The 18,794-nt window shown below is 43.0% G+C and overlaps 3 protein-coding genes across 3 annotated transcripts; 2 read left to right on the top strand and 1 right to left on the bottom strand.

Moving 5' to 3' along the window:
* Positions 1-1,038: 1,038 nt before the first annotated feature.
* LOC134509231 (olfactory receptor 6E1-like) lies at positions 1,039-2,013 on the top strand. The gene has a single exon (XM_063321704.1). The coding sequence runs from the start codon at positions 1,039-1,041 to the stop codon at positions 2,011-2,013; it is 975 nt and encodes a 324-aa protein (XP_063177774.1).
* A 6,834-nt stretch (positions 2,014-8,847) lies between these two features.
* Positions 8,848-9,834, bottom strand: LOC134509230 (olfactory receptor 6M1-like). The gene has a single exon (XM_063321703.1). It carries the CDS (start codon positions 9,832-9,834, stop codon positions 8,848-8,850), a length of 987 nt encoding a protein of 328 aa, XP_063177773.1.
* A 7,806-nt stretch (positions 9,835-17,640) lies between these two features.
* Positions 17,641-18,594, top strand: LOC134509229 (olfactory receptor 6E1-like). Its single transcript, XM_063321702.1, is given in 1 exon segment — positions 17,641-18,594. A coding segment is annotated over 1 exon segment (954 nt).
* Positions 18,595-18,794: the final 200 nt, after the last annotated feature.

The raw sequence follows: 18,794 nt of genomic DNA, 5'->3' as shown, positions 1-18,794 counted from the left end.
TGGTGGGTTTTGATAAAAAAAAAAACATGAGATGATGCTAATAAAACCCCATGTTTTGCTGAAAAAGGGCACTAAAGGGGAAAGATTTCATGGGAATAGTGTGATAAGAAGAGTTGTGGCATCCTAGCCCATATCTAGTGCTTGCTTTCCCTGGAAACTCACTTTCTTGGTGTTTATTTCAATCATTCAGAAATATCTGAAATGAGTCTGAAATGAGTCTAAAACCATATTCAAAGATCCAGACACAATAGCTAAAACCTGGAGATCTGAGTGCAAAACGAGATGTCTGTCTCTTTCTATGGCAAGGAGGTCTGGTGTCTGGGAGAAAAAAAGAGGGAGAATGCAGTTGAAACCCCATAGATGAGACCTTGCAAGCCTGCAAGAGAAGAATGTGATTGGCAAAGATACCACAGTGGTGACTATTGTAGTAGTATAGTACAGTGTCACAGTAGACACAGTGCAGTGGACAATGTACACGTCTGAGTTTGGAGTAGGATGTTGTAAGGTGAAGGTTACTTGGAGATAGGCGCTCTGAAGAAGAACAAATGACCGTCAGCATCAGAGTTCATCCATCGGAGCTGTAGAGCTGAGGATAAATGAAAAGTAAACAGAATATTTCCCATACTTCTCCTCTTTCTCCCTCGTATACTCTTGCTTAGTGTATCTTCCATCCATTTCTTTGTGTATTTTGCCTTCTTGCAGTGGTGACTAGCCATCCTTCTCTTTGTAGCATTGCTATCTTTCTGTTTGGCCTTTTCTCTGTAAAGTACCTCCCTCTCTGTCTTTTTCTTTTTATCTCATTTTAATGGCAGTAAGTTTCTTGTTTGCAATACTAAGGCATCCATCAACTAGTTTAATCTGCTTTACTGTCAGTTTACAGTTTGATTGCATTCTTCTGCAGTAGTGCCTTTGAATTCATTTAAACTAGAAGATCTTTGGGCAGTTAGTCATTGCCCTTTAATGTTAGCAAAGTCAAACTGACTTGTGCTCCGTCTCAAAATGGGCCTTTTTTCTTTTTCTGTTACCAGTGAAGCCTCAATGAACCACACGACAGCAGTGGAATTTGTCCTCTTGGGTCTGACCAACAGCCGCCATTTGGAGATCCTCGTCTTTCTGTTTCTTGTGATTGCCTACTTCTTGATCCTGCTTGGAAACGTTACTGTCATCAGCATCACTCTTGTGAATCATTTCCTTCAGACCCCGATGTACTACTTCCTCAGAAATTTTGCCTTTTTGGAAATCACTTTCACCTCCACATTCATTCCCAGCACCCTCTACAGCCTTCTGACAGAGAGGAAGATGATTTCCCTGCCTGGTTGTTTCCTTCAGATGCTGCTTTTCTTTTACTTGGGTACCTGCACATTTTTCCATGTGGCAACAATGTCCTTTGATCGGTATGTTGCCATTTGCCACCCTTTGCATTACACAACAATTATGAACAACAGATTCTGCCTCCATCTGGTCCTGGCTTGCTGGGCAGTGAGTTTTCTCTTGATGTTTCCTCCCACCATTATGATTGTCCAGTTGCCGTTCTGTGGTCCCAATGTCATGAACCACTTTTACTGTGATACTTCCATGTTGTTGCAACTGTCCTGCACAGACACAGGGTTCATTGAAGGACTGATGCTTATCATACTAATTATCATCATACCTGGTACCTTAATAGTAACTGCTGTTTCTTATGGCTGCATTGGTATCAGCATCTTGCATATACCATCTTCCACAGGTAGGAAGAAGGCATTTTCCACTTGCTCAGCACACCTCATGGTGGTGATGATATTTTACAGCACATCTATTTACAGGTATATCCGCCCAGCACAGCGAGGTGGGCAGCACTCTGACAAAGTTCTTTCTTTCTTCTTCTCTGTGGTGACTCAGATGCTTAACCCTTACATCTACTCACTCAGGAACAATCAAGTCAAACAAGCCTTAAAGGAGAGCATGCTGAAGGCTTTTTCTAGCTCCCCAATGCTAGAAAATTTGAATGCTGGAGTAGCCCATCGAAGTCACTGAATGGTTTCCCAGATGCAACGTCAGCATTGTGGAACTGTGAATTAAAGATGCTGATTTCAAATGGTTTATGCTTTCTACGTATTATGTAGTTCCTTCTTCTGTTAGCAAGCAAAATATGCCAACACAGAAAGGATCTTCTAATCAAGACCTAGACTCAGCTTTGCCTGTGTATTTTTTCTCCTTGCTGTGGTGGGTTAGTGTTGGCTAACCGAATTCCCATCCAGCTGTTCACTCACTCCTTCCACCCCATAGTGGGACAGAGCAGAGGCAGAAAACAGGAAAAACAGAAACAAGAAATCTTACAGGTTGAGATACAGACAAAGAGATGGTTTACCAATTGCTGTGGGGAGCAAACCAGATTGTGTTTCATAGAATCATGGAATGGTTAGAATTGGAGGAGACCTTAAAGATCATCTAGTTCCAACCCCCTTGCTATGGACATGGACACTTCCCACTAGACCAGGTTGCTCAAAGCCCCATCCAAGCTGGCCTTGAGCACCTCTAGGGATGGGGCATCCACAGCTTCTCTGGGCAGCCTGTTCCAGGGTTTCACCTTACTAATATCTAGTCTAAATCTACCCTCTTCTAGTTTAAAATCATTACCCCTCATCCTATCTCTGCACTCCCTCATAAAAGAGTCCCTCCCCAGCTTTCCTGTAGGTCCCCTTTAGGTACGGAAGGCAGCAGTAAGGTGTCCTGGAAGCCTTTCTTCTCCAGACCAAAAATCCCAAATCTCTCAGCCTTTCTTCATAGGAGAGGTGCTCCAGCTGTCTGATAGTCTTTGTGGCCTCCTCTGATCTCGCTCCAACAGGTCCATGTCCTTCTTTTGTTGGGGGTCCTAGAGCTGGACGCAGTACTCCAGGTGGGGTCTCATAAGAATGGAGTAGAGGGGCAGACTCCTCCCCCTTGACCTGGTGGCCATGCTTCTTTTGATGCAGGCCAGGATGCAGTTGGCTTTCTGGGATGTGAGCACACATTGCTGGCTCATGTTGAGCTTCTCGTCCACCAGCACCCCCAAGTTCTTCTCCTCAGGGCTGCTCTCAATCCATTCTCTGCTCAGCCTGTATTTGTGCTTGGGATTGCCCTGACCCAAGTGCAGGACCTTGCACTTGGCCTGATTGAACTTCATGAGGTTCATACAGGCCCACTTCTCAAGCCTGTCCAGGTCCCTCTGGATGGCATCCCTTCCCTCCAGCGTATCGACTGCTCCACACAGGTTGGTGTCATTGGCAAAGTTGCTGAGGATGCACTCAATCCCACTGTCCATGTCTCTGAAAAAGATGTTAAACAGCACCAGTCCTAGTACCGACCCCTCAGGAATGCCATGCGTCACTTGTCGCCACTTGGACATCGAGCTGTTGACCACAGTTCTTTGAGTGTGATTGTCCAGCCAACTCCGTATCCACTGAATGGTCCATATGTCAAATCCACGTCCCTCCAATTTAGAGACAAGGATGTTGTGCAGGACAGCGTCAAATGCTTTGCACAATTCCAGGCAGATGATGCTGGCTGCTCTTCCTTTATCTACAAACACTGTAACACCATTGTAGAAGGCCACCAAATTTGTCAGGCATGTTTTGCCCTTAATGAAGCCATGTTGGCTGTCACCAGTCACCTCTTTGGGGAGAATTAAATAATTGATTGCCAATTAAAGTGGTTTTAGTTTGTGACAAACAAAGTCAGATAATAAATCAACACCTTCACTTCCCCCTTTCCAATGCTCAATTTTATTCATTTATTCCAGGCTCCTCCACTGCTGCCCCAAGCAGCACAGGGTGCGTGGGAGGGTTATGGTCAATACATAGTGTTTGCCTTCTGCTACTCCTTTCCTCTGGCACTTTTCCTCTGCTCTAACCGGGGTTCTCCACAGGCTGCAGTTGCATATCTGCTCCACCATGGGGTATTTCCTCCTCCTCCTCTGATCTTGCTGTTCCTTCTGTTGTTTCTCACTCTTTTTGTTCCCTCGTCCTCACTCTAGCTGTCAGTTTCTGCCCTTTCTTAAAGATGTTTTCCCAGAGGTGCCACCAGCTTCACTCATGAGTTCAGCTTTGGCCTGTGGTGGGTCCATTTTGGAGCCAGCTGGAAGTGGCTGTGTCAGGTACAGAGCAGGCCTTTGTCTCGTCTCACAGAGACCACACCTGCAGGCCCCTTGTTACCAGAATCTTGACATGTACACCTGTGGTAGGTTAACCTTGTCTGGCTGCCAGACACCCACCAAGCAGCTCTCACAGGCCCCTTCATAACAGGATGGGGGAGAAAATAAGAAGAAAAAGCTCATGGATTAAGATAAAGACAGGGAGATCACTTCCCAATTACCGTCACAGGTAATGGCTGAACTAGGAACTCCTTGTGGAGCTCAAGAGGAACAAGAAGTTGTACGACCTCTGGAAGCAAGGTCAGGCTTTGCAGGAAGATTACAGAGCTATGATTTGTATATGCAGGGAGAAGACATGAAAGGCCAAAGCTCAATTAAAATTTAAACGGGCCAGTGTTGTATCTGGTAATGAGAAGGGCTTTTTTAAGTACATCAATAGCAAAAGGAAGTCTAAAGAAAACATTGGGCTGATACTTGTTGAAGATGGTCACCTGACTAACAGGGATGAAGATAAAGCAGAGGCATAGAACCACAGAATCTTTTAGGTTGGAAAACACCATTAAGATCATCAAGTCCAACTGTTAACATTACCAAGTCCACCACTAAACCATGTCCCTCAGCAGCATGTCTACACGTCTTTTAAATGCCTCCAAAGATGGTGACTCAACCCTGGATCAAATGCTTGACAACCCTTTTGGTGAAGAAATTTTTCCTAATATCCAATTTAAATCTCCCCTGGTGCAACTTGAGACCATTTCCTCTTGTCCTTGGAAACTTGTTATTTGGGAAAGGTGACTGACCTGCACCTCGCTACACCCTCCTTTCAGGTAGTTGTAGAGGGATAAGGTCTCCCCTCAGCCTCCTTTTCTCCAGGCTGAACACCGCCAGCTCCCTCAGCTGCTCCTCATAAGACTTGTTCTCCAGACCCCTCACCAGCTTCGTTGCCCTCCTCTGGACTCGCTCCAGCATCTCAAGGTCTTTCTTGTGGTGAGGGGCCCAAAACTGGACAGTGTTCAAGGTGAGGCCTCGCCAGTGCTGAGTACAGCAGGGCAATCACTTCTCTAGTCCTGCTGATGACACTGTTTCTGATACAGGCCAGGATGCTGTTGGCCTTCTTGTCCACCTGGGCACACTGCTGGCTCATATTCAGCCGGCTCTTGACCAACACCCCCAGGTCCTTTTCCACCGGGCAGCTCTCCAGCCACTCTTCCCCAAGCTTGTAGCTCTGCATGGGGTTGTTGTGCCCCAAGTGCAGGACCTGGCATTTTTGCATTTTTGAATGTCTGTCTGTTCCCAGAGTTCTTTGAGGTGTTGAGATCCTCATATTTTTAGAAAAAGAGCATACTCTCCAACATTAAAAGATCAAATTAACATTATTATCAAAACTGTTATGTTAAGCTTGCTCAGTTTCACTCCCTGGCAAGAGACCCTGCAAAGGAAATGCCCTGCCTTCTCTATTTTGTTAATGTCTAACTTCATTACTTGTTCCTTGTCTAGGGTCTAATGAAGACACTAACTATACGTGGCCAGCTTGGTTTATTGGATTCTTCTTTACAGATTTGTCCAAGGACCGCCAAGTGCAGCCAACCAGCCCTGTATGTTTCATGCAAATTGCCTGATGTTCCTTTACGTCTGGTATGTTTTTTCCCCAGGGAGGGTTGGTTAATAGATTAAAAAAAGAAACTGAATTGTGAACAAGAACTTTGTTACATGGTAACACAGAAAACAAGGAACAGCACTTGGGCCATGCAAGTTTGAGGTCCAACGTCTGCTGCTAACACACCGCTAAGGAGTTTCAGGGATGATCACAGCAGTGTGTAATCACTGTGCTGTAACATATGCACAAGTTGGCATAGTGTGTCGTTTGTATGATTTTTTAATTTTTTTTTTTTGTGATTTTCTATCTATCTGATTCTTTAAATACAGTTGCGTTAGAAGGCAGGTTTATGTTTGCCCCAACAAGAGACCAGTCCCTTTGAGCTGGTAACATACAACTTTCTGCTATAGAGCCTGTTTATTGTCTTTGCATTTCCTAATCAATGGACTTGGTCATGCTTAGTGTCTCTGGTATCTCTTATTTTTCTTTGAATATAACTTCTTATTGCAGATGACAAGTGTCAGCACTTGTGTCTAGTTTTCAGTTACAATAACAACTTCCTTTGTTTTTGGATCACCACCACTTCTGGACTTTGTGTATTTGGATCACCAGTAAATTTATTTTCAACAAACTTTATTATTACAATCTTGTCATAACAAAAGGTGATGAACAGGAGCCAGGCTGCTAGTAAATATTTTCTTTGAAAACTACAGTTTGCGGATGATACTACAGAAAAAACAAAGAAAATAATCCAAAAACTAAAAGACATGGCTTGGGTCAGTTCTTGTGAGGTCACCGGAGCCTGAGTAGCTGATAGGGCAGGAGGCTGGTGTCTGTGCATGTGATGTCAGTGGGGGCACAGATTGCACAAGTGGTGGAGGTACCTCCTGCTGGTGTTCTCTCACTTCTGTCATCTCTCCAGTCCTTGAAGGGGGTTGGTGTTAGAGCACTTGATAAGGAAACAGACAATCTTCTTCTCAGAGCAATTCATGAAAAGGGGGAGACTTGGGAGAAAGGAGGAGGAAAAGGCTTTAACATGGTAATTTAAGACTGAACATATAAGAAAGATTTTAATGTCTGAATTTTTCACTTTCCTGTATAAGGTTCAACTCTGGGTCAAATGCTTCTTTAAGCAGCCATTTTCCCTCTGTTTCATCCAGCAACACCTGGGTATTCTGAGCCTGTCCATAGTGCTGTAGATGAAATGGTTGAACAGGATACAAAACCCAGTGATGTAAACAGAGACTGCTTTGCTGAGGTGCTCTTCTGCGGTGCGTGGGTTTAGGTCACGTGAAGAGGCAGCTATCACAGGAGACAGGGATCACAGTGAGCTGAGAAGTGCAGGTGCAGAAGGCATTTTGCCTTTCCTGAAGCTGAATATGTTACACATATGATGATGTTAATGTAAGATACAAAAGAGGTGGTGAGTGTATCCAGGAGGAAAAACCAACACATCTGTCAAGAAATTCAGGTAGTTCAGGAGCTCTGTGTCCCTGCAGGGAAGTCTGAGTAATAGCGAGTTACCACCATTGGTTAATGGCTAGAAAAAGTTAGTGGCATCTGGGCTGCAGAAGAACATCTGGAAAAGTACAGTCCCTGGGCCAAAAATAAGGAGGAAGGGCCCTGGCCATGACAAGATAAGCAGAACACACACTTCCATGTTTGTTGTGCTTACATTGTGTCATGGCCTACAGTGGCCATATGTGGTGTTCTCGAGAAATACATATTATTTTGGATAGCCAGCCCTGGTTCCTGTTAAATTCCCTCAAGCAGTACGGGTCTGCTTTCCACTCACCTCTCCAAGTATGATACATTTTAGCTCTCGGTGAGCAGTTCAATCAGTTATTTGTCTTGATTTCTTTCCAGTCCTCTCCTTATTGCAGCAATATTTGAGATGCCCTCCTCTGTGATCATTAGGCAAAAATAAAATATTAACCCCTGTATTTCTTATTTTGTGTATTCATTGTCATAAAATTTGTATCGGAGAAGGAACATGATTAGTTTAGAGGTAGTCAGTAAAGCTGACATTTTATTTGTATATATATGTCTTTTTAAGTTGGACCTACAAGATTCAGAGTTTTAACTGAAACCAAATCTTCTCTTAATTCTGGAAATTATGGTGACTCACATATATTGAGTGAATAGAGACATTCCTTGTGTCTTTATGGCTTGGCTTGTTTCTGTCTCATTTGAATGCTTCTTTACACATAGTTATTTATCTTTTTTCTTGTTCTTCATCTCTCCTGCTTCTCTCTGTTTCTTTTAAGGACTCATCTACTCTCCCGGAGTTTTAAGCAGATATGGCCAGCCTGTCTATAACCCAGAATAATTAACTGTCACATGCCTTGAGAACAGTTTATAGACATTGAGAAATGCCTGATTTCTAAACTGTTGATCTGTGTAGCCAGCTAGCCCCTGGTGAAGATGTTTCTTCATCCCAGCAATGATGTATAGTATATGAAAGTCAGCTTTGTTGCCTGCTCTTTTTGGCACTTGAAAAGAGGAGCTGCTATTAGAAGTCTCAGTATGGGGACAAGGTGGTGTTGGGTCACTGTCTGCACATTTCTGCCTGTCTGTCTCATCAGATTGCACTTGAATAATATTTTTAGTTCTGTGATACTTTTACACCACTTTGAACATCATCTAGCACTCCATGTGCAAATAGTCTGTTGTGTGCTTTCGTCTTTTAAAAGAACATACCATTGTTTATCCATGGACATTGAAAGCAGCTGGTATAATAAGCTTCTCACTGAAAGAAGAGTTACTGAAGACTGGATTGGGAATTTTAATAACCGTAAACTTTACCACTTAGTTGGTTCTAGGTAAAAGAAGTCTTCTAGGACTCTTACATTAATATATTGTTTAATAGTAGCATCATTTATACTACTAAACTGTTTTAATTGAACAGATAAATTTTTTTATTGTGTCTTTGGCATCTACAAAGTATCCTGTGTGCAACATGCACAATTTCCAAGTTTAGACATTTTTTTATTCACTGGAAGGAATTTTGTATAAGAATGGAACATGGGGAGAAAAATCATACACACAGGAATGCTGCTGCTTTTGCAAACTTAAAGAACCTGTCTAAGATGAGCTGCAGTTTATGTAGAAAGTCAGGAATGTGGAGATCTTGAGAATGCCCTTATTGTCTACTCAATTTACAGTTCACTCTGAAAGCATTTGAACCCCTTAGGATGTGGGAGGTAGTGTCCCTCAGAGCATCCCTGACCTGCTGGTTCCTCAAAGTGTAGATGAAAGGATTAAGCAAGTGAGTGAAAACAGCTGTCTGCAGGGTGACTGCCTTCTTGAGGCTGAAGGAAAGCTCTTTGTTTGGCACTATATACATGAAGATGGCACTGCCATAGAATATGGAAGCCACAGTGATATGGGAAGCAGAGGTGGAGAACGCCTTTTTCCAGCCTGAAGATGAGGGGATATGGAGAATAGTGATGATGATGTACAGATATGAGAGGATGGTAAATAGCAGAGAGCATAGGAGCACCACAGTGGACAATACAAACTTCACCAGCTCGAGGAGATGGGTATCTGCACAAGAGATGTTGATCAAAGGCTCAAAGTCACAAAAAAAGTGATCAATAACATTTGGCCCACAGAAGGGGAGCCAGGAGATAATGATCATGGGAGAGAGGACAGAGAAGAAGCCCCCAGCCCAAGAAGCCAGTCCTAGTTGGAAGGACGTCTGGATGCTCATGATGGTGGAGTATCTGAGTGGGATGCAGATGGCCACATAGCGATCAAGTGACATGACAGCCAAGAGAATGACTTCGGTAGTGCCAAAAAAGAAGTAGAAGTAGCATTGTGAGATGCATCCAGCCACAGAGACAGTCTTTTCCAAAGAGATAAAATCTTTCATCATTTTTGGAACAATGGCTGTTGCCATCATGATATCCAGGAAAGAGAGATTGCAAAGGAAGAAATACATGGGGCTGTGGAGTCGACAGTCAGTCAGTGTGATTGAGATGATGGTCACATTCCCAGAGACTGTCAGTACATAGATTATGAGAAACACAATGAAGAAGAGGACATCCAGTTCCCAGACCACAGGAAAACCCAGAAGTATGAATTCAGTCACCACAGAGCTCTGGTTAAACAGCAGCTTGGCAGGCATCTGTGACTTCAGCTTGGCAATAGGGTCTTAATAATGAAACAGAAAAATGTATTTCAATGCAAATGTTTTCTTAGTCCTAGTAGGTATCATTAGTTGAACTCTGGGAGGGGGGGACTTGTAACGTCTCTAGTGTCTCTTTCCTTCTAAACATAGATTTTATCAACAGGATTATTTCCACTATCTCATTAATATGGGGTAGAAGCTTGTACCTGGACTCTAAAAACTGTCATAACTTAGTTTGGAAGGAACTTTTGGAGGTCTTGTCCTGCCCTTTGCTCCAATTAGGGCTAAATTCAAAATTATGTCATATTACTTAGGGTCTTGCCTACTAAATTTGTGACCATGCCAAAGGATGGAGATCCCACAACCTCTGCGGGTTCCTGGTCCAGTCTTAACAATGCCAAAAGGCATTTCTTTTTCTCCTATCTATTTAGGATTTCTCATGCTGCAATGTTATCAGATTGCCTCTTCATCTTGCATGGTGCACCTCTGAGAAAAGTGTGACTTCATCTTGTCTACAACCTCCCTTAAAGAGTTCAAAACTGATGCTAGATACCCAGAACTGACCACACACACACACACACTCTTTTGTCTTCCCTTTTGTAGTCAAAACAGATTCAGTTCTCACTGTCTCTTTCTCATATACTCATCTTCCTGCACCCAAACTCTGTGATAGTCTCTTCTGAGAGAAAAGAGACTTTCCTCCACATTAATCTTGTATTGGGCAGCATAAGGGCAAACCAAATATTGCTTTCCTGTTTCTGGCCCCACTACTGCTAATTAGAGGCAAACAACAATTTCCATTTATCTCCTAGATGCACTTTTGCTAATGCAGCCTGGTGGGTTGCCAGCCTTCATCAATGCAAGGGCGCAGTGCTGGCTCTAGATCAACTTACTGTCCACTAGGACTCCCACATCATTTTCTGGACAGTTATTCCTTAGTCAGACAGTCTACTGTTACTCACACATTTTTTTTTAGTACCTAAATTACTTAAATTCAGTTTGCATACACAAATTTCCCACAAAATGCTTTACCATCTCTATTGCTGAGTATGCAGTGCCTGACAAATGCTGCTTGAATGGACAGTGGAGCAGGCAAGTAAAATACCAAGAAAGAGCAGAGTTCCAGGAGTGCAAATGATAGAGGTTTATGATCTTTATGGTAACCTTAATGGTTTTCATCTGAATTAATAAATTTTCATTGTGCTGCCTCTGTCTTTCTTGTAACTGTTTAGGTAGACTGATGTTTTTGATGCTAAGTGTGTATGATGACAGAGAAATAACTGCCAGAATAAAGTGTATGTGAAAAACGTGCAGTTTTGAGAAAGGACTCTATGTGTTGACACAGCGAAACATCACATGTGAAGACATTCTCCACATCTAATGTAGTTTCCTCTGCCTCTCTTTATGGTAAATGCAGACTACACAAATTGTAAGCTGACAAATTACAGGCTAGGAGTCTTTTATATAATGTATTTCTGTTGACCAGGCAGAGATGAATTACAGCCTGGTCTCTATTGCCTATATCTGAATATTTTAGGGAGATTTGGGAGTGATGAATGTATGTTAGGTACCACCATGTAGTCAGATGACTAAAACCTGCAAGCTTCTACCTATGAGAATGTAAATGAGATAAGAGAAAACAGGAAATAAAAAATTACCCAAAGGAAAAAAAGTTCCATAATCAAATCTTGTACATACCTTTGGAGCAATTTCTTCTATCCTGTTTTGCAGAGAGCACAGAGCTCAGTTGGATGGCTACTTCATTTCATTTGGGACGACGACAGCTATTATGGCTGTCCATCCAATCTAGTGATTTTGAGATAACATTGGAATGATGAATATGTGTAATGGTTTCCCTGTGATCTATAACAGAGGAATCAAAGCAAAGGACTTACTGGATGGGCAAATAAATAGGTGGCATAAAAGTATAGTGTGGAGGAAGAAAAGAGGTGGAGTCTCTCTTTAAGCATCACTAATGCATTTATTAAGAATAAATAGGTAACGGCTTTACTTCTATTCCTTGGACAGAACAACTTAATGCTTTCAGCTAACAATACCCAGTAGACCCATGTGTGAACATGCCAGAGAAAGCATCCCAAATGACCACGATAAAACAAAAAGAATAGGATTTGTCTTGTGCTCCCCAGCTGAACACATCAAATTTGAAGTAGTGGACATAACAGGCCATCTCATGGCATTGAGGTTCAATAAAATACAGCAATAAGGAGGGGTCTGGAATGCTGTCAACATCTAAATTCAATGAAAATTTATGTATGATTTCTGTTAGCTGTGTTGTGCTTCATTCGACTTTACCCTTTCAGTTTGCATATATACTATGCATTGTAGATTTATGTGGTTTATGCTCAATATAAGGGTAGACATATCTCAGCACCACCTCTTTCCTTCCTCTTAAACGTGTTTTGACTAGAAAAGAGAAGGCAAAAGTGTGTGTGTGTGTGCTAATCGGAGAAAAGGGTGGGACAAGACCTCCAAAAATTCCTTCCAAACTAAGTTATGACCATTTTTAGATTCCAGGGACAAGCTTCCACCCCATATTAATGAGATAGTGGAAATAATCCTGTCGATAAAATCTATATTTAGAAGGAAAGAGACATTAGAGACGTTAGAAGTCCCCCTTCCCAAAGACCCTCCAACTAGACTCTGCACTGCTGATCACAACCCCCTGAGCTCTGCTATTCAGCCAGTTCTCAATACACCTCGCTGTCCACTCACTTAACCCACACTTCCTCAGCTTACCTACAAGGATGTTATGGGAGACAGTGTCAATAGCCTTGATGAAGTCCAGGTAGACAACGTCCACTGCTCTCCCCTCATCCACCCAGCCAGTCATGCCATCGTAGAAGGCTATCACATTGGTCAAGCATGATTTCCCCTTGGTGAATCTATGTTGACCACTCTCGATAACCTCTTCCTCTACATGGTTAGAGATGACATCCAGGATGAGCTCTTCCATCACCTTTCCAAGGATGGAGGCGAGGCTGACTGGCCTGGAGTTTCCCGGGTCCTCCTTCTTGCCCTTTTTGAAGACTGGCGTGACATTGGCTTTCCTCCAGTCCTCAGGCACCTCGCCTGTTCTCCATGACCTTTCTAAGATGATGGACAGTGGCTTTGCAATAGCATCTGCCAGCTCCCTCAGGACCCATGGTTCCATCCTCTCAGGGCACATGGATTCATGTGCGTCAAGTTTACCTAAATGATCTCTAACCTGATCCTCCTCAATCACGGGAGAGTCTTCCTATCTCTAGACTCTTTCTCTTATCTCCAGGGTCTGGGATTCCCTAGGGATGGCCTTAGCAGTAAACACTGAAGCAAAGAAGGCATTCAGTAACTCCGTCTTCTCTGCATCCTCCCTCACCAGAGCACCATCCTCATTCATCAGCGGGCCCACATTTTCCCTAGTCTTCCTTTTACTGATGATGTACTTGAAGAAGCCCTTCTTATAGTCCTTGACAATCCTTGCCAGATTTAATTCCAGGTGGGCCTTAGCCTTCCCTGTGGCATCCCTGCATACTCTGACAACATTCCCATACCCCTTCCAAGTGGCCGGTCCCTTTTTCCACATTCTGTAAACTTTGTTCTTCCATTTGAGATTTTCCAGAAGCTCCCTACTCATCCATGCAGGCCTCCTACCTCATTTGCCTGATTTCTTACTCATAGGGATGCACCAATCCTGAGCTTGGAGGAAGTGGTGCTAGAATATTAACCAGCTCTCTTGCACCCCCTTTATTCTAGAGCCTTAGCCCATGGGATTCCTGCAAGTAGGACGTTGAAGAAGCCAAAGTCAGCTCTCCTGAAGTCCGGGGTTGTAATTCTACTTTTTGCTCTGCTTCTTCCACACGGGATCCTGAACTCTGCCATCTCATGGTCACTGCAGTCAAGGCTACCCCCAGACTTCATATCCCCAACTAGTCCTTCTCTGTTTGTTAGCACGAGGTCCAGTGGCACACCTCTCCTCATTGGTCCCTCTGCCACCTGTCTCAAAAAGTTATCATCAATGGTCTGTAGAAACCTCCTGGACTGTGTGTGCCTGGCTGTGTTGCCTTTCCAGCAAATAGCAGGGTGGTTGTAGTCGCCCATGAGAACCAGGGCCTGTGATCATGAGGCTATTTCCAGCTGTCTGTAGGCCTCATTGACTTCTTCTTCCTGATCTGTGGATCTGTAGTAAACACCCACAACAGTGTCTCCCATATTATCCTGACCCTTAATTCTTACCCATAGCCTCTCAACAAGTTCTTCATCCACCCCTAGGCAGAGCTTTCTCACCTAAAGAGCAACTCCACCCCGCTGGCCTGTCTTTCCTAAAAAGTACATAGCCATCTGTCCTGGTTCTGGTGGGCATAGGGTTCATTTCCCCAAGGATCTGTCAGGGACACAGGTGCACACATCCCATGTGAGCCATGCCCAGTCTGCAGCCTTGAGCTGCCGGGGGAGGGAGCAGGAAGTTGCCACTTGGGAGCGGGCTGGGGCGTCCCGGGTCTGGTCGGTGAGTGGTGGTACTGTAATTGTGTTTGTAGATTCCTCTGTACATTCCTCTCTCAGTGTTATTGTTGTTGTTTTCCTGTTCTTTTTGCTGTTCTGTTAAACTTTGTCTCACGCCACGAGTTTTGCCTTTTTCTTCTGATTCTCCCCCATGGCTGTGGGGCACTGAGAGGGCAGCCGCATGGTGCTTTGTTGCCAGCTAAGGCTAAACCACGACACCATCCATGACAGCATTCCAGTCGTGTGAGCTATCCCACTGTGTCTCTGTAATTGCAGTGAGATCATGGCCCTGCAACTGTACACAGGTCCCTCGTTCTTCCTGCTTATTCCCCATGCTGCATGCAGTGGTGTACGGGCATTTCAGAGAGGGAGTAGAGCACATAGGTTTCCCTGGAGGGGTGCAAGGAGATCCACCAGAGCCATTCACACCCTTGAGGTGGTTGGCCTTCTGAATCTCATTTTGGGAGTCAGCTAAGAACCATTTGTTGCTGCTCTGGTTGGCCTGGCTTATTTCCCAGTTGGATGTGATGGCATGAGCATTGCTATCTTGGGACCCCACTCCCTGAGTCCTTCAATTTAAAACCCACCTCACCAAGTTGGCCATCCTGCTGCCAAAGATTCCCCTGCCTATTCTAGACAGGTGGATTCCATCCCTCTCTAACAGGCCATATTCATCAAAGAATGTCCCATTGTCATAAAAGCCAAAACCCTCACAATGGTAACAGCCACGTAGCCAGGAGCTGGTACGTATTATCTGTCCATTTCTGGATGATCCCTTTCCTCTAATGGGTAAAATGGAGGGAAAGTAACTTGGGCACCAATTTTTTTCACTTGCACCCCCAGGGCTTTGTAGTCTTCCTTAATTCTGCCCAGGTTCCAGCTTACAGTGTCATTCATGACCACATGAAAGAGTAACAGTGGGTAGTAGTTTGTGCTCTTGACAAGTTGTAGAAGCCTCTCAGCAACATCTGAAACCTTACCTCCCAGAAGGACATGGACCTGTTGGAGCGGGTTCAGAGGAGGCCACAAATGATCAGAGGGCTGGAGGACCTCTTCTATGAAGAAAGGTTGAGAGAGTTGTGGTTGTTCGGCCTGGAGAAGAGAAGACTCCAGGGAGGCCTTATAGCCCCTTCCAGTATTTAAAGGGGACCTACGGGAAAGATGGGGAGAGACTCTTTATCAGGGATTGTAGTGAGAAGATGGGGGATAACAGTTTTAAATTGAAAGAGGGTAGGTTTAGACTACATAATGGGAAGAAATTTTTGACTCTGAGGGTGATGAGCCCCTGGCCCAGGTTGCCCAGAGAAGCTGTGGATGCCCTGTGCCAGGAGGTGTTCAAGGCCTGGTTGGACAGGGCTTTGAGCAACCTGGTCTAGTGGAAGGTGTCCCTGCCCATGGCGGGGGTCTTGGAACTAGATAGTCTTTAAGTAACCTTCTGACCCAAACCGTTCTATGATTCTATGATTCTGTGATTCCAGTCAGCCTCTACAGAACTGTATGTGTAATCTAGGAAAGTGATTTGTCTTGTTTGCAGGAATCTGTAATTAGATGTAAGCTACTCTACAACCAATATGTGCAATCAATCAACACCTCCTGAGAATGGTGCAACTAGTGCAGATGTCCAAAATGGGCTGAGTTGCCGCTTGGAGGTTCTACATGACTTGTGAACTGCTACACGCAAAGAGGTTTCTGCTTCCCCAGATGATAATAACAGATGTTGTCACTGACATAATCTGCTCCTGTGATTTGCAGTGAAGAAACCAAAGTTTCTGAAGAATCGGGCAACTGTTTTCACTGAACTGTTTCACTGAACAACACTAGGGTTATTACCTTGTCTGGCATTGTCTTTTATGATGTTCTGTGGAACTGGTTTAACAGGGAGAAGAAGAACAATGAAAATACAGATGGTGAAGATTGTAAAGACATTTTACAAAGGACCGGATGGAGGAGTAAATAGTTCTTGGATATTTGAAAGAGCTATGGTTACCTGAAAAGTAACAGTTTTACAGAGTGATTGACATTGACAAAAGATCAATCTGGGAAGCAAGTTCCACCTTATTTTTCACTCAGTCAAGGTAATAAAGTGAGTCATCATTATGAGTAAAGTTTGTTGCAAGAAGGCTTCTCCTCTCTTCTTTTCCGATAATACATTTTTTTTGCACTTTTATTCTTTATCGTCTTTCACTCAAACCCACATATTTTTCTATCTTTTGAATAATTAATGAGGAGCTATATTGCAACAATGATGACAATAAAACATTACATATATTTATTTAGCTGATATCAAGAGGTTCAGGTTGGTGTTAGTAAAACTAGTCAGAATTTAGCTAGCTAATGCCTGTGAACTAGTACTGAGTACCAAAGTCCCACATGTATTGAGTTCTGAAGAATGGGAAGCAGTCTGATAATTCAAATTTTTATAGGTTCCCATACAGCAAAGAATTAAACCATGCTTTTAGAGAGACTTAATGTTCATCATCATGCATGAATACATTGACAGTGATCACAGTCTAGAAAGAAACGTAATTAGAGAATTTAACGTGCTAATCCAGGGTGGTGTTTACATTTACAAGATGCCATGCTGTCCCAGGGTAGACATCTTCCCTCCTCCTTATTCTTGGTCAGTTACATAAAAGCCTTCATCATTTGGTGCTGGAGAATATGCCTGGAGAAGAGAGACCGAGCTCAGCCTTAGATAGTGCATTAGAACAGTGGGAGTATGAAGCATCTTAGACTTAAACCCTGACTTTCATCTTGTTACAAAGGTAACTAACTTACTATTCATGTGAAATTTTTTGAAAACAGACTCCTAGGAAAGTAGATTTATTTTCTTGCAACACATGTAGTTTCAAATACATCACAGAGTTTAGAAAACTCAACAATAGGATATCTTCTTCTCCCTTAAACTTTGTAATGGTTTTCTTAGATTGGAAAGAAATTGGAACAGGTTAGTAGAAACTGACTTCAGTGACATGTTTTTCTTTTGAAATCTTATTTTAGTCGTCTCAGCTTTCTTTTTGAAGATAGGATTTGACTGTGCAGTGGTATTATGAACTACAGCAGCTGTATAATTTTCCATATTTTGAAATCAGGAATAAACAAAAAGCTAGTATTGATGGAAAAGAAAACAAAAGTATTGAGTAGTTTATTAATAACGTGCCTTTATGTTAGAGAGTCATTTCACTTTCAGTTCACTGCTGATTCATGTTTCATATACATTTAAATTTAAAATATAGCATTGAATCTTCCCTTTCCTCTCCCCCACAGTTATTCACAGCACAAGACACATAAGTAAATATTGCAATGGAAAACCAAATGGTGGTCAAGAATTTCATCCTTGTGGGTTTCACAGCTGGCAGGAAGTTGCAGATCTTTATCTTTGTGCTTCTCCTCATCATCTACATATAAATTATAATTGGAAACTTAGTGATTGTCACCATCAGCATAGTGGACTGTGGGCTCCATGTGCCCATGTATTACTTTATTTAGAACTTCTCACTCTTGGAAATCGGTTTCACTTCCTCTATCATTCCTAAGGTCTTGTTTAACCTAGCATCAGGAGAAAGGACAATTTCTGTGACTGGTTGCTTTGTTCAATTTTCTTTATATTTCATCTTTGGCATGACAGAGTTTCTTCTCTTGACAGCAATGTCAATTGACAGGTATGTAGCCATCTGCTATCCCTTGACATACTCCACCATAATGAGCAATGGGCTTTGTAGCTTATTAGTACTTGGTTCATGGGGGATGAGCTTTGTACTTCTTATTGGCCCATCAGTTGTTGTCTTCCAGTTACCCTTTTGTAACCAAAACATTAACCATTTCTTCTGTGACAGTGCACCTTTGGTAAAACTTTCCTGCATAGAAACACCTGTTCTAGATCTTGTTAACTTCTCAATAGCTGTTTTTTCTCTCCTGGGCACTCTCATTATCACAGTCCTGTCTTATGCCAATATAATTTCCACTATATTGCACATTTCATCTGCTTCAGGGAGGCAGAAAGCCTTTTCCACTTGTGCATCTCACCTTATTGTTGTCTTCATGTCTTATGGGAGTTGCATTTTCATATATGTTAAACCTATACACATGGGTGGGCTTGACATCAGCAAAGGGGTAGCTATTCTCAACACAGTGGTATCTCCTCTGCTCAACCCATTCATCTTCAGTCTGAGGAACAGGCAGGTTCAAGAAGCCTTGCAAAAATATTTGTGCAGTTCTTACAGAACAATTCTGAGTCTGATGGCAAGTGACAAGTAGAGAAACTTTATGGTGAAGCACCTTAAAGGCTGAAGACATATAAATATTCCTAGTATGCATTTGTGCAGTGAATGTCAGAAACTTTGTTACTGTCTCTGATCTCTTGTCCATCACTCACTTTTTTGCCTACATGACAAAAACTTCAATATGGTGGAAGATGAGTCTCCAATACATTTTAGCAATATAGCAGCTGGTTCTGA

This window comes from Chroicocephalus ridibundus, unplaced genomic scaffold (assembly GCF_963924245.1).
Source record: "Chroicocephalus ridibundus unplaced genomic scaffold, bChrRid1.1 SCAFFOLD_219, whole genome shotgun sequence".
NCBI lineage: Eukaryota > Metazoa > Chordata > Aves > Charadriiformes > Laridae > Chroicocephalus > Chroicocephalus ridibundus.
This window is presented reverse-complemented; position numbering and strand designations above follow the sequence as displayed.

Bases quoted from the DNA above. Each gene is read 5' to 3' on its own strand.
- LOC134509231 (XM_063321704.1), top strand. From the start codon at position 1,039: ATGAACCACACGACAGCAGTGGAATTTGTCCTCTTGGGTCTGACCAAC.
- LOC134509230 (XM_063321703.1), bottom strand. From the start codon at position 9,834: ATGCCTGCCAAGCTGCTGTTTAACCAGAGCTCTGTGGTGACTGAATTC.